Here is a 14570-nt window from a genome sequence, read left to right as displayed (position 1 = left end):
TGCCCCTGAATTGATGATTTTAAAGAAATTTTGCAGTTTTTGGTTATTATCTTGAATATTATTATAGATACAGATAAACTATTAATAGTAAAAATGTTTAGCAAAGTAAGATCTACAAATAAGGCAATTTGACCAAAATTGTCAATTGACCCCTTAAGGATTTATTTCCCTTTAAAGACTTTTTTCACTATTTGTTCATCAGGTTGACTTACTTTAAAAAAATCTTCTCCCTTGAAACTGCTGTATCAATTTCAGCCAAACTTAGGCTAAATGAGTTTCAGAGTATCTAGTATAAATTTTATATTTTATTTCCTTGTATGTCAAGAAACATAGCTCCTATGGCTAAAATAGAACATAGGAGAAAATGATTTTTTTTTTTTGCTTTTGAAGAAAATAGGACGATTCAAAGAACATTTAAATAAATTGAAAAGGCAAAATAATCATTGATGAGAGATTTAACCAAAAAAATTAAGGTGAGCGATTCAGGCTCTTGAGAGCCTCTTGTTTTTATACAACTTTTTTTTTCTTACACTTATTTTATTCCTCCAATGACAATGTGGGGACGTGGTGTATGTGAGTGCGCTCACTAAGGGTCTTTAATTTATTTGGCAACCTTTTTATGTTTTCATAGGAGAATGTTGAGACACGACGTGAAGAGCTTTATAGTGGAATAGTGGAGTTGTTTAAAGACCACGAGGGACAACATCATCTGGTCCTTAGACCTCTAATATTTGTCAATGCAAAAAATCAAGATGACCCAGAAATAGAAGTTCTGAAGAAAAAAATTACAGAACTTACATTCAACCACCCATGTTGGGGTGAAAGAATGCCCAATGCTTGTGTTCCACTAGAGCTCGAGATCGCCGAATTAGTGGCAGAGGGAAAACAAATTATGTCATTGGCTGAAGTTAAAGAATTAAATGCCATCAGCGAGGTGTCTGTCCTGTCTGCTGAACAGCTGACTGATTTCCTACATTTTCAGCATTCTGTAGGGAAGATTGTTTATTTTGATACTCCACAACTGAGAGATAATGTTATCATCAGTCCCCTTCTTATGGTGGAAGTTATGAGATCTTTCATTACAGGTGTGTATATATTTTAAGTGAGTAGCTAGTGATGATATGGCTGGTAAAAACCAATATACCAAAATATTGATTACAAACAATTTTCCAGAGCACTGAAGACTGTTAAACGGTGCCTTTCACTAATCTTTTAAACTTTGTAAGAACTTTTTATCATACAATTAGTCAAAATTAATCTTTTCTTTGGGTATTCATAGCGTCACTACTTGTTAAATTGTAGCTAATTATTTTATTATGTTTATATCCTCTGGAGAGAATGGATGTTTTGTAAAAAATGATTGCAAAATTAAAAACTGTTTTCAAAATATAGAAAATATGTAATGGGTTAATGTTCTTCCAAATGAGAAAGGATTCTATTTTGTTCATCGAATGCCTTTTATAAAAAAAGTTTAATTACTGCTAAAATAGGTATTTTATTGAAGTATTAAGATAATTTTGTTTCATGTCCTGACCTAGGTGAGCATTAAAACTTTCATTTATATTACCTTTTCATATAAGTATATTTTATCTTTGATTTCAAGTCATAAGATTTTTTTTTGTTTTCATTTTCATAGATGTTGAATTCTGGCCAAAAGAAGGTAAAACAAGAAAAACCTTCAAAAAGATGTCAAAAAATGGAATGATACAAAAAGAAGACCTCTACCAGATTTGGGAACAAAAAGAATTTTGTCAGATTTTACCATTTAAAGAGTTTGTATTTGATATGCTGATACATCTTGATATCGTATCTGAACAGCGTAGATATGATACAAAAACAGGAAGTCAGCTACCAGTAGAACACTTCTTTGTACCATGTATGCTTACCCAAAGAAATGATACAGATTTCTTGACAAAAGAATGTACACCAGAGAGGACACTTAGTTTGGCCTTTGTTTTCAAAGGAACCATCATACCTCCAGCCTTACCAAACCGTCTTATATGCGCATGTCTCAGTATGTGGACATTAAAACAATACCGTGGAAGGAAACTTATGTTTTCTGGGTTTGTTGGGTTATCATTTGATAAAGAGCATGATATCGTTATCTGTGTAGAAGGTAACTCCATCTTACTGTACCTAGTCCACAAGCGCTCCAAGGGGCTGATAATACCTGATATAGCCAGCAGTGTCCGGGATTGTTTGTTTGTTACTTTAGAGAGAATCTCCGAATTTTATCAGTCCTCCATCCATTGTAAAGCCAGCAGCAAGTTACCCTTCCACACCGAGTATTCCTGCTCGAAACTAAACTGTTTCACATCAGAACACAAGATGGTTTCAGAAGCTGCGGAATGTTTTTGTGAACACGGTGAAAACATTAAAACTAACTGGAGAATTTGGAACAAGCAAAGGGTATCTATATACTTTTATTGGTACATCTATGAGAGATATTTAGAATTGTATGTCTAAGCCTCCGCATAAGCGCCAAGTTCTCTTATTGCAGAACATTGGTATTATATTTGCATTATACATGTTCGTTAGACATTTAATTTTTCAACTCTATATAAAAAAATAAGATATGGTATATGATTTTCAACGTGAAAATTCTTCATCATAAACCAAATGACGTAAAATTCAGCACCAAAGGCCTTCAACAAATAGCAAACTATATGCTCATACCAAGCTCTTTGAAGTTGTTATGTAAGGCCAATTAAAATTAATTGCTAAATTTATATCCCCGCCCGCCCCTCTGAAATTGTCCCGCCCCGATTTTTTTTATTAAACAAAAATACGATTTCCGGATTTTGTTCATGTCCGTTACCGGGAACCATCGATAATTTCGTTTCATTCAACACTTCCGGTTTCAAATTTCGTTTTTGTGTTTCTTCGAGTAAACTAACGACTCAAATGATTGAGTCGACATATTCTGCTGCTCTATGATGACAACATCATCTACCGATAATAGAGATTGATAACGAGAAGGGCATGAAATATTCGAGTAACGAGTAAAACGCCTTGTCATTTAACACAAATTGCGGTAGTCACAAGTGAATCGAAAACCGTGTTTTTTCTTCCTTTAATATTTAGTTATTTACGATAACTTTGTGTCAGGAAATTTGGACTGTGAATGATATCCAAAGCGCAAGAATCGTAGAACAAATTGGTACAAGAAACATGACTGGATTAAAGAAATTGACACAAGCACGAATTCGTTTGATTTATGACCGTATATTGAGAAAAAAAAGTCGACAAACACGCATTTTAATTCACTTATATTTACCCATGGCTATTGTTTTTGTTGATAAACAGCAAACACCCTCTGTAACTGTCCCAATACCATCAATATAGTCATTAAACAACAGCTAATTTTTGGTTAAGTTCATGTTTTACATCATAATTACTTTCCACACTGAGTTTACATTTTATTTTGTACTCATAATACTTGGGTTGCATACAATTTTACCAATACATTTTATTGATTTTATGTGGAGTACAAACCATTGCTTAGAAATCAAAATAAATTTGGTGTAGGTCTAGTCCAACTGAAGAGAGCATTTCTCTTCTCTTTGATGTATACTATAAATAGGTTTCTAAAGCGGCAATTACATGTATACATGTAACAGTGGTTACCAATCATGGATCTTTATTTAAGAGTTTAAAAAATAGTATCGGATTCCTTATACAGCATGTATATACATTATACAAGCTTGTTTTCCACTAGCACATACCCCGCGGTATGCAGAACTTGTGACAAGAGTTTCATATGAAATAAAATTTAAAAAATAAAATCTTCCCACCCGCCCCATTTTTTTCAAAAATTTGGATGAAAATCTACTAATTAATTTTAGTTGGCCTAAAAATGTTCATACATTCAGAGACAAATTTATATCTGTACCAACTTGCTGATGTTGGTATGATAGTAACTAAACATAAAATGTATCAGACAGAGGGACAAAGGATGATAATGTTGATATGACACCTCTTTGTTTAACCTTTTTGTGTAAGGTAGATGAGCAGATTGATATTGATAATATTTACTTGACTTTGCTTGTAGTAACTATAAGCATTTGCCAATTATTGTATATGTATACCCCGCTTTAAAAAAGGGGAGTATACTGTTTTACCTCTGTCTGTCCTTCCGTCAGTCCGTCAGTCAGTCCGTCTGTCCCATGAATATTTTTCGTCGAATTTTTCTCAGATACTACAATACATTTGGATTTCTGAAATTTGGTTTCAGGGTTTATCTAAGTCAGCTATACCGTGTGATGCGTTTTCAGATTGATCACTTGACAACTTCCTGTTTACCGAACACTTGTATGATTTTACACATGATAGCCAAGTTGAAAATTTTCGTCACATTTTTCTCAGGAACTACAATAAGGATTTCTGAAATTTGGTTTCAGGATTTATATAAGTCAGCTATACATTGTGATGCGTTTTCAGATTCATCACTCGACAACTTCCTGTTTACCGAACACTTGCATATTTTTACACTATTAATATTATCCACTTGCGGCGGAGTATCATCAGTGAGCAGTAGCTCGCAGTTTCACTTGTTTCTATTATATGTGTTTGTGTCATTAGTTTCACACATTTTACAAAATCAAATGTGTTTTTGTGGACCGATGAGCAAGTAGGTTGCTTACAGGAGTTATACAAATACTTGTAAAGTTATTTTCTATTTTGCAGGAACAAAAGCAGTGTGATGCTAATTGTCCAGGTAAATGTATCAATTATCTCTCTGCAATAGCAGGTTATTGACAAGGTTTAACATTTAACATTTAACTTACTAGTATGAAAATATCCAATTTCATATTTGATGTCATAAACCTTGCTACTGGTGTGCTTTCGTGCTGATAACGATTACACAATATTTGAACATCAGTGGAAAAGCAATACATTTTTACCTTTTGAGTTAACAACTAAGTAAAATACATGTACTTCATATTTGATGTCATAAACCTTGCTATTGGTGTGCTTTCGTGCTGATAACGATTACAAATATTTGAACATCAGTGGACAAGCAATACATTTTTACCTTTTGAGTTAACAGCTACTTTAAATACATGTACTTCATATTTCATGTCATATACCTTGCTATTGGTGTGATTTCGTGCTGATAACGATTACACAATATTTGAACATCAGTGGAAAAGCAATACATTTTTACCTTTTGAGTTAACAGCTACTTTAAATACATGTACTTCATATTTCTTGTCATAAACCTTGCTACTGGTGTGCTTTCGTGCTGATAACGATTACACAATATTTGAACATCGGGTGAGTGAGTGGAAAAGCAATACATTTTTACCTTTTGAGTTAACAAATACTTAAAATACATGTACTGGAACCTTACATTTAAAGTATATGATTTGGTGAAGTTCATGTTGCTTAGTCTTTAGTTATTTAAGTTTACTCTTTTGTACTAATATTTGTCTGTTTGTCTTTTTTATTTTAGCCATAGAGTTGGTCACTTCATTTTCAATCTATGAGTTTGACTGTCCCTCTAGTATCTTACGTCCCTCTTTTTTGCAAGTTTAGTTTAGATTAATTGCTTTAAATTACTACAATGTATCCTATATGTCTTATTAGTAAATTGTCTATGATGGATGTCAATAGATTAAAGTATGTGCTATATTTGAGATAGCACTTGTTTGTGTATTTTGTGAACATACGTTCGAAGTAATTATGATTAGGTTCCTGCATTTGGTGCTAATATTGCGTACCCAATAACTATCAATGTTGAATAGTTATTTCAACTGATCTCAGTGTATTAAAGTTATTCTTTACAAAGCATATGTGTTTTTGATTTAATCTTAGGTTTGAGTGAAGATGCATTATCTCAGATTCCAAGTGACAAAGAATTGTTCCGGCTGTCTGTTAATTGTGAGACACGCATGCTACACGATTTGGCTCTCCATCTTGAAATGGAAGAAATGGTATGGAATGACATGGAAGACAATTACCAAGGAAACATACAGATTGTCAAATTTATGACACTTATGCATTTAAAAGAGAATAATGAAATCAGTTTTGGAGACTTAGACAATGGATTGAGGGAAATGGAAATAACAACACATAAACTATGTGTGGTAAGTAATTACTGCAATGGACTGATGCAATTGTATTTATCTTTTTTATATCGTATATATAACTTTTTGACATACCGTATGGTCAGTTGTAAGTCATATGGACTTGTACAATTGTATTCATCTCTTAACATAAAACTAAATTTTGCATATCGTATGGTTTAAGGTTTACATTTCAGTCTTGCAGTATTCATCTGACCTTGACATAAAAAAATGCATTTGAAAATACCAAAACCTTATATATACATGATGTACATATTTAGTGTCTACATCACAAATAATAATGGATGGTCTCAAAAGAAGGTCGACAGATACCAGAGGGACAGTCAAACTCATAAATCGAAAATAAAATTAGAAAGACAAACAGACACACAATAGTACACATAACTCAACAAAGATATATAGATACGTTTTGGCTACTTAATCTTATTTTTGTTATACATTTTTTAAAAACATTTGGAGTTGGTTTGCTTAATAAAATTGCAGACAAAAATTATCAAACATGTTTTTGTTATTACAACATATTGAAGAAATATGCAACTGAACATCAAGTTCTTGTTTTAGACAATCGTACAAACATTGCTTTATGACAGCAAAACATACATCAGGCAGGTCACAGGTTTTGGCTATACCATACATCACCTAAACCAATAAGAAAAAGTTCATTCTTCATAAAATACAACCAGTTGCACTTATTATTTGGACATCTCTCTAATTCACTATATAAGTAGTTATAACAATTTTTCAGTATACAGTTTGAAGTATTTAGCAATTTAAACCAGTATTTGAAAATCTTACATTTTCTTGCGAAAATGAGAGGCAATCTACCTAGTTCTTGATATATCATAACAAAGTTGGTAGATAATTAAACACCAAGTATATAGAACACTGAGGCGAAATGCAGTGTTTGGTTTATATCTTTAAAACTAAAAAACCTTTACAACACATCTGACATCGGGTAGACATGTTCATCAGGATTATATTTATCTACCCTGAAATTTTCAAATAAGCCGTTGTTGGGTTGCTGTCCGTGGATAAGTACTCTTAAGTACATTTTACGTTTTTTGTTTGGTTATAATCTTAAATATCTAATAAAATCTAACATCTTATAATCTATAATATGTAATACTATACATTATGAGTATAACCTTATTTTACCTGATTTCTAAAAACTACAGTAGATACAGGTTGGCAACACAAACTCTTAAAAACCTCTACTTTGATATTATTATATTTGCAGGTAAGGCGGATAAAACAAGTTAAATCTAGTAAGTAGTGTAATATATTGAGGTCTGTATATGACAATATATTAATACTTTCTGTTTCGCTTACCTACATATCCCCTTCGACTGTATTTCACGAATCAGTGATCAAGGTTAACATGATTAGGTCCGTTTCTAAACTACTTTAAGCAGTTGTGTATGGAATATCTGTAATAAATTGATGCCAGTCTGGTTGGTTTGAGTTGACCTCGTTTCCGTGGTTCATTGGTCATTTGTTTCGTTATTGTGTTTTAGTCATATCAGAGAGGTAATATTAGTGCAATAATTAAATGCTCATATTTTGTAGTCCTCCTCTCATATTCTTATACCTTCCTATAACCGATGAGAGCAATTGTTAGCAGTTTGTGTCATTTTCACGTCTGTCATCTGAAATCAGCAATATATATTTTCTTCTTCTTTTCAAACATCAGCTGCATCTAGTCGACACCAAACAATGGGAACACAGACATTTTTGTTTTTAAAATGTTAAGGTTCAGATGTATCAGACACGTGGAAGTTCCCTAAGTTGATCTGAAATGACTTCCATATCTAGTCTATGATATAAGGGTCAAAAGTATGTTCAATCTGACAAATCATCTAAGATATGCGACTAGGGTGTGCAGTTCATGGATCCGTGTTTAAGAATTGTTGAATTCTCATCATCAAAAACCAGTTGACATTGACTAGGGAAACAATGTATTTTTCGCATTTTTTTGTAATTTGATAGTTCAGTGGAAATGTTGATAATTGCAATATTAAGCGACGTAAACTATGCGAAAGATTATCTCTGTCAACAGTTTATTGATACACTATCCTGTTTTCGTCGATTTTTAAAACAAACTTCTACAAGACAAACTATTGAACCAATTTCAACAAAACTTCTAGTGAGTATTCCTTGATGTTTGCAGCATAATTGCTCCACCATCAAACATGACTGCAAGACCAAAACACTATCATGACTATATCAAGTTCTCACAACATAACACACATTTAACTTTAATATTGATATTGCATTGCTGTACAAAAAACAATCAGGGTAGCACTAACTATCAAGTCTTTGATTAAGTTTTGGAAAATTCACTGTAGATTATCTTATTTTTTTTATTTTACATAGGTATTCCTGACGATATTTTAGATTGTATTCCATCAGATGAGATTTTAGATAGATTAACACCACTGATTGGCAAGATAGTATTTCAACTAGGAATAGAACTTGGACTGTCTGTAGAAGAGATAGAGAGTATCAAAGAGAAATATGATTGTGATTTGACAGCACAGAATAAGGAAGTGTTGTTTACATGGAGGAAAGACAGAACAGTGAAGCCTACAATACGGGTACTTGAGCAAGCTTTTGTAAATATTGGTAAAGGAGTAAGGTGTTTAAAGGAGGTTGTAAAGGAGGTTGATCCCAATACACTTAAAGCAGTAGAAATTGTTACAGGTAATACTTTATGAACGGTCTGAGTTAATGAAAAAAAACCCACTACATGCGGTATTATTTAAACCAGGTATTCAGTACAGGAAATATGTATATCATAGATTCATAACAGAAATATATATAATCAGTGCTAACATAGTTTTATTATACAATGCCACTGACGTTATGTTTGTTGAATGAAATTACATACAATCAGGGAAATATATAAAACAAAGTGTGTCTATTGTACTTCATCATATGGTTAAGCACACATCTCTCCTCTACCGCTTTTGTCTGACATATTATTTAAACGCTTAACCAGACCTTGTTCACTATTTAACTAATACTTGCTAAAAAACGCCAAGTGATGACAGCTCGGAAAACACTTGCTGCAGAAAAAACAGAAAGATACACGAACTGGAAGGGGTGTTTTTGTCATCCGTCCATTCCATACTGAATATTTTGCATGATGATTCTTTCTGAACTGCTTGACATCAATATAATATACTGACATTTGTTTTGTTTTTCCTCTCATGCAATACTAATGAGAATGGAAATAAGGAATGTGCGAAAAAGACAACAAACCGACCACAGAGCAGACACCTTACTTTAAATTTCGAAAGACACTGAAATGAATTTAAAATTTGTATACATTTAATGACGTTTTTTCTTATAAATAATCCTGTTTTTCGGGCAACAACAGTTGATGCATTAAAATAATGTAGGATAATTGTAAGCATTGCTTTACTTGATGATCCACTATTGTTTTGTTGTTAATAAACCGATATATTCATTTATAGATAGAATCAGAGAAAACAAGAACAAAATCATACATGACATACAAATCACCCAGATTTTAGACCATATGATGGCCAATTTGGTGTTATCAATAGATGACAGACACCGTATTGAACAACATGCTGGACAAGATGATCAGAACAAAGCGTTGCTTGATATTGTGATTAAAAGGAGAGAACCTGCGTATGGTGTACTTGTTGATGGATTAAATACCTATGGATATGAAGAGCTTGCAAATGATTTGAAATGCGATTCACAAGAAATTAGCCAAAATGCAGCATTAGTTCCCGTTGAGAATGAAGGTATAATCTTGATAATTTCTGCATGCTTAGGGTAGGGTTACTTCATTGGTAAAACAATAAATGTTCATACTTTATAACTTACTTTGAGGTATTTTAAGTCACTTGAGAATGAACGGGACAGCATACTGTGTTAGCTATCTTTGATAAGGTCAATGGCACATCATGGTCAGAACAATCGCCAGTATCAACATCAGTGTAATCCCCATAAAATAAATAATCGAGATCGATATCCCCATGTACTACACATTTTGAAAAAATAATGAACAGAAAAAACACATGAACATGTTTTTTAGTATTTCTTATCAAAGAGAAGTGAAGCTAGATGTATTTTTAAGACATGTATGTGTAACAACGAAAATAAGAAAACAATGAGGCTATTGGAAAATTTTAAGAGACCCGGGTTACTGTAATTATAGGGTTTAATTTTGAACTGAAATTGTCGAGATAGATTTCAATTGCTCACTACATTGTATTTGTTTTTTATTAAGATTAATTAAGATATATCAACCTTCCATACTTTGTTTCCTTAGCGATCAAGTAAAGCGCCGCCATTTTGACCATATTTGTTTTCAACTACACTAATTGACTAATATTATATATTTTTTTAATAAGATAGAAAGTAGTTAACTTTCAAAAGAACTTTGATGATTATGTTAAAATATTGAAGATCTTAACTTGAAATTCCTACTTTTAAATCTGCATTACTACTATTAGTTCATCCCCATATAAAATCATTTCTTTCTAGTAAATATATTAAAATAATTAAATAATTCATATGGTTTAAATTGTTTGTTCCTATAATTATATATTTTTTTTAATTTAAATCCACAGCTTCAGCTGATATAATATTGTAACGGTATACACATGCTAACATGTTCATGTGCTGAAATCAATTGTTTACATGTACGAATCTAATCAACCACGTGACACGATCATCTCATAATCAAAACAAAAAATCACTAATCCGCTATTGGGACAATAAAATCTCAACAGACCGATCAGTTTCCAGTCCCCGTAGTAAAATAGTCCTAGTATTCACCAAGCCTGATTATTGTTTATATTTTAAGTCACTTTTGAGAAACAAAGCTTTTTATATTTTGTAGGTTTATCAGACTGGAATATTCCGTTGTATAAAGTTCGTCTACAGAAGAATTACCTCAAGATTATCACTAGTATACATCATAAGAACATAGTAGATCATCTAATATCAAGAGAGGTGGTGTCAATTGATGAAGGGGAAAAGATTGAAACTGGTAAAACCACACAGGAAAAGAACAGAACGTTAATGACATTATTGTTTCGTAAACATGAACAGGGATATATTGAATTTCTCACAGCTTTAGGAAAAGACTCCGTGTATGCAGATCTTGCAGATGAAATAGAAAACACAGCAGTTACAAGTAGAGATATGTCAACTCTTCATACATGCTATAAATAAAATAATTTAAGAATACATACTGTTTTTGATTTTTTTGTTGTACATGGTGTTTATCAAACAACTTCTTTTAAATGTACATTTGTAAATACAAATATCTCTTCATAAATAGAGTTTTTAACAAAAATGCAACAATATGCTCTAATTATGTAAATGTAGTTGTTGCTATATAACATGGTTTTCCACAACTAGTGTTTCTGACATAATGCATCTGATCTGTGTAATGTTCTTATCTTTCATTCATCAGAAACAGGATTTTTAATCCTAACAGATCAGTGGTAAATGTTTTATATTATGTTCACAAATATTTAAAAGTGTTACAGAAGCAATTAAACGTCAAAAAACATTTATTGATCTCTAGCCAAATGGAATGTTTTATGAGTTGTTTTTTTCTGTTTTGAACATCTTGTTTTATTAAAGAGAAGTCGAGTTTGTAAATTGAAATTGAATTATTTAAAAAAAAAACTGTTCATTTCATCACCAATATCAAAATTGGTACAGTTTGTATTTTTTCTGAACTCATTCGTTCGTTCATTTATAAGATATTTCTATTGGTTCAATATGAACATGTTAATGTCTATATATTGTATAATCTTGTCCGAAAAGGTTTTGCGACAATTATATGAATCCCATAATATTAATTTCACATATAATATATTTCTCCTTGTATTCAATCATCTTAGATGTGTATATAAAAGTCCTTAGCATATTTTGTGACTTGATCATGTTTATTCATCTCTTATAAAATTAAGATTTACATTGTGTTTTTGATGTTGTTATTTTATCACTGTTTGTGTGTTTAAGTAGTGTCTTTTTCTTGTTTATATATGTATAAACTTTTGACGAGTTCTTATGGAACAAAAATAAATTAAGAAATGTTCTTGTTTTGATCGATTGACCCCCCCCCCCCAAACAAAACAAACAAAAAACAAAACATCGACAGTTTGAACCTAACAGGCCAACCTATCTAAAAGCATTGTATTCGTACATCTAAAGTAAAGAAGAAAATGTAAAATAACAAAAACACCAAACTCAAAGAAAAAGTTTATTCGGAGATTTTCTTAACAAATGGCAGAACTCAAAGGTCAAACACATCAACCGAATCAAAACAATTGTCATATAGTCATGTACTTACATTGTACAGGAATGGCCTTATGTAGAATAAAAAACAATTGTCATATATTCATGTACTTACATTGTACAGGAATGGCCTTATGTAGAATAAAAAACAATTGTCATATATTCATGTACTTACATTGTACAGAAATGGCCTTATGTAGAATAAACAACAATTGTCATATATTCATGTACTTACATTGTACAGGAATGGCCTTATGTAGAATAAAAAACAATTGTCATATATTCATGTACTTACATTGTACAGGAATGGCCTTATGTAGAATAAACAACAATTGTCATATATTCATGTACTTACATTGTACAGGAATGGCCTTATGTAGAATAAAAAACAATTGTCATATATTCATGTACTTACATTGTACAGGAATGGCCTTATGTAGAATAAAAAACAATTGTCATATATTCATGTACTTACATTGTACAGAAATGGCCTTATGTAGAATAAAAACAATTGTCATATATTATTACTTGTCATTAATTTTCATATATTCATGTACTTACTTGGTACAGGAATGGCCTTGTGTAGAATTAAATATTAAGCCTGTATTTATAGCCAGCTAAACCTATCATGTGTATGACAGTAGTATAATATTCCATTATATTGATAAAAATGTGTGAACAAAACAAACAAACATAATACATCAAAATGTCAAAAATAGGGGGAACAACAGTCAACAATATGTCATTTGTTGTGTTCACCATAAAAACAAAAATGCCAAAAGTGACAAACAAAAAGTGTCTTTGCAAATGATCGATTTCGAGAAAAACAGAGCTAAAAGATACAAAGGGCATATTCACATTCATAAACTCGGAGCCAGGGCAAAACAAAGACGACAAAAAAATAAACAATAATCTGCACAGACTGGGTACAATGTAGCACAAAATAAAGCCTACCAAATGCAGAAAGGTCGAAGTGTTGTTTCGAACAGTGATATGAAATAAACTTTGGTTTAATACCTCTCTTTTATATGTAAGGTTAAATTGCAATTTTAGAAAGGTTTTTTCAGAGGTGGTTGAAAAGTGGTACTTTAGCTATTACACAATTGACAAACATGTCCCACATGGAATAACATTAGCAAGTGTGTAACTCACATATATCATGTTTTTCAGTATGATTTCAATCATCGAATTGATCTGGGGTTTTGATGAATTCACTTTTAATAATGATCATACAAGACAACGTAACGATATATCCCGGCTTCAAGAAATAACAGGTCTCCCCTGTTGGAGTTACAAACATGACACATGCATAGACATTTACAAGTATTTCTCCAAAGATTGGCTTTCTTTGGCCTACCTTCATTATTAAAAATCACAGTTCCACACCCCATCCACTTGCTTGCTTTCATATCATGTATATCAATGAATTCAATATCTAGGAATTCAAATTTTAGCAAAGTGTATCGAAAATGTCGTGATTTTCTGCGTTCTATTCACATACTTATACAGATGATTTTCAATTAATATCTATATAAATGTTAACATATGTTAAAGACCAAATAGCCTATTCATTTCTACCAGTGATTTTTCCTTCAAATTTTGATTAAAGATATTTCATGATTTGAGGAACAAAATATGATGAACAAAATTGGGGGTCACCGAATTAGTTTTGTCACTATAGCAACCTCAGTTTCGTGTTTTCCCGAATATTAACATAATATTTGCTTGCTATCTAAACTCTAAAAAAAATCATTATTAATATCAAACTTACAAGCATAATTCTTGTTTCACGTTAAACAATAGATTTGTATCCATCAAATACAGATCCAAGGGTTTAAGACTCATGTTGCTTTGATCTTTAAAAAAATGATTTATTTCATTCCAGCCAAAAATGAAAAACGTTTCCAGAATTAAAAAAAAAATATCAAATGATTTCTTCATTAAAATGTCAAGAAGGAAGGTGCCATGTGTACTCTTTAAAATAAAGCCAAAAAAGGTGTATGTCACCGACCTTTTAAAAAAGTAATGAGCAATTTTCATGGGTTTTTTTTTGGTTCGTTTTTGAAGAAAAGAGTTGTCTTTCTATAGAGCATTGCATCTGACGTCATAGTACCAACTTTTCTTGCTGGCGCCTTATTTGAAAAATAATCACAAATTGGACGTTTGAAACCCACATTTAAATTTCCAAGA

General features: G+C 31.7%; 1 protein-coding gene across 1 annotated transcript in view; it reads left to right on the top strand.

Annotated features, from left to right (window-relative positions):
* Positions 1 to 11305, top strand: part of LOC139483465 (uncharacterized) — a 49739-nt gene extending 38434 nt beyond the window's left edge. The window contains exons 10-17 of the mRNA XM_071267486.1: positions 632 to 1085; positions 1637 to 2409; positions 4687 to 4717; positions 5818 to 6089; positions 7327 to 7354; positions 8463 to 8789; positions 9566 to 9865; positions 10969 to 11305. Coding sequence (XP_071123587.1) covers positions 632 to 1085; positions 1637 to 2409; positions 4687 to 4717; positions 5818 to 6089; positions 7327 to 7354; positions 8463 to 8789; positions 9566 to 9865; positions 10969 to 11303 — 2520 coding nt within the window. The 3' untranslated portion in view covers positions 11304 to 11305. The remainder of the gene's footprint in view (positions 1 to 631; positions 1086 to 1636; positions 2410 to 4686; positions 4718 to 5817; positions 6090 to 7326; positions 7355 to 8462; positions 8790 to 9565; positions 9866 to 10968) is intronic.
* Positions 11306 to 14570: the final 3265 nt, after the last annotated feature.

The sequence above is a fragment of the Mytilus edulis genome, chromosome 7 (assembly GCF_963676685.1).
Source record: "Mytilus edulis chromosome 7, xbMytEdul2.2, whole genome shotgun sequence".
Taxonomy (NCBI): domain Eukaryota; kingdom Metazoa; phylum Mollusca; class Bivalvia; order Mytilida; family Mytilidae; genus Mytilus; species Mytilus edulis.
Note: the sequence above shows the minus strand (reverse complement) of the source record. Positions and strands in the feature narration are given on the sequence as shown.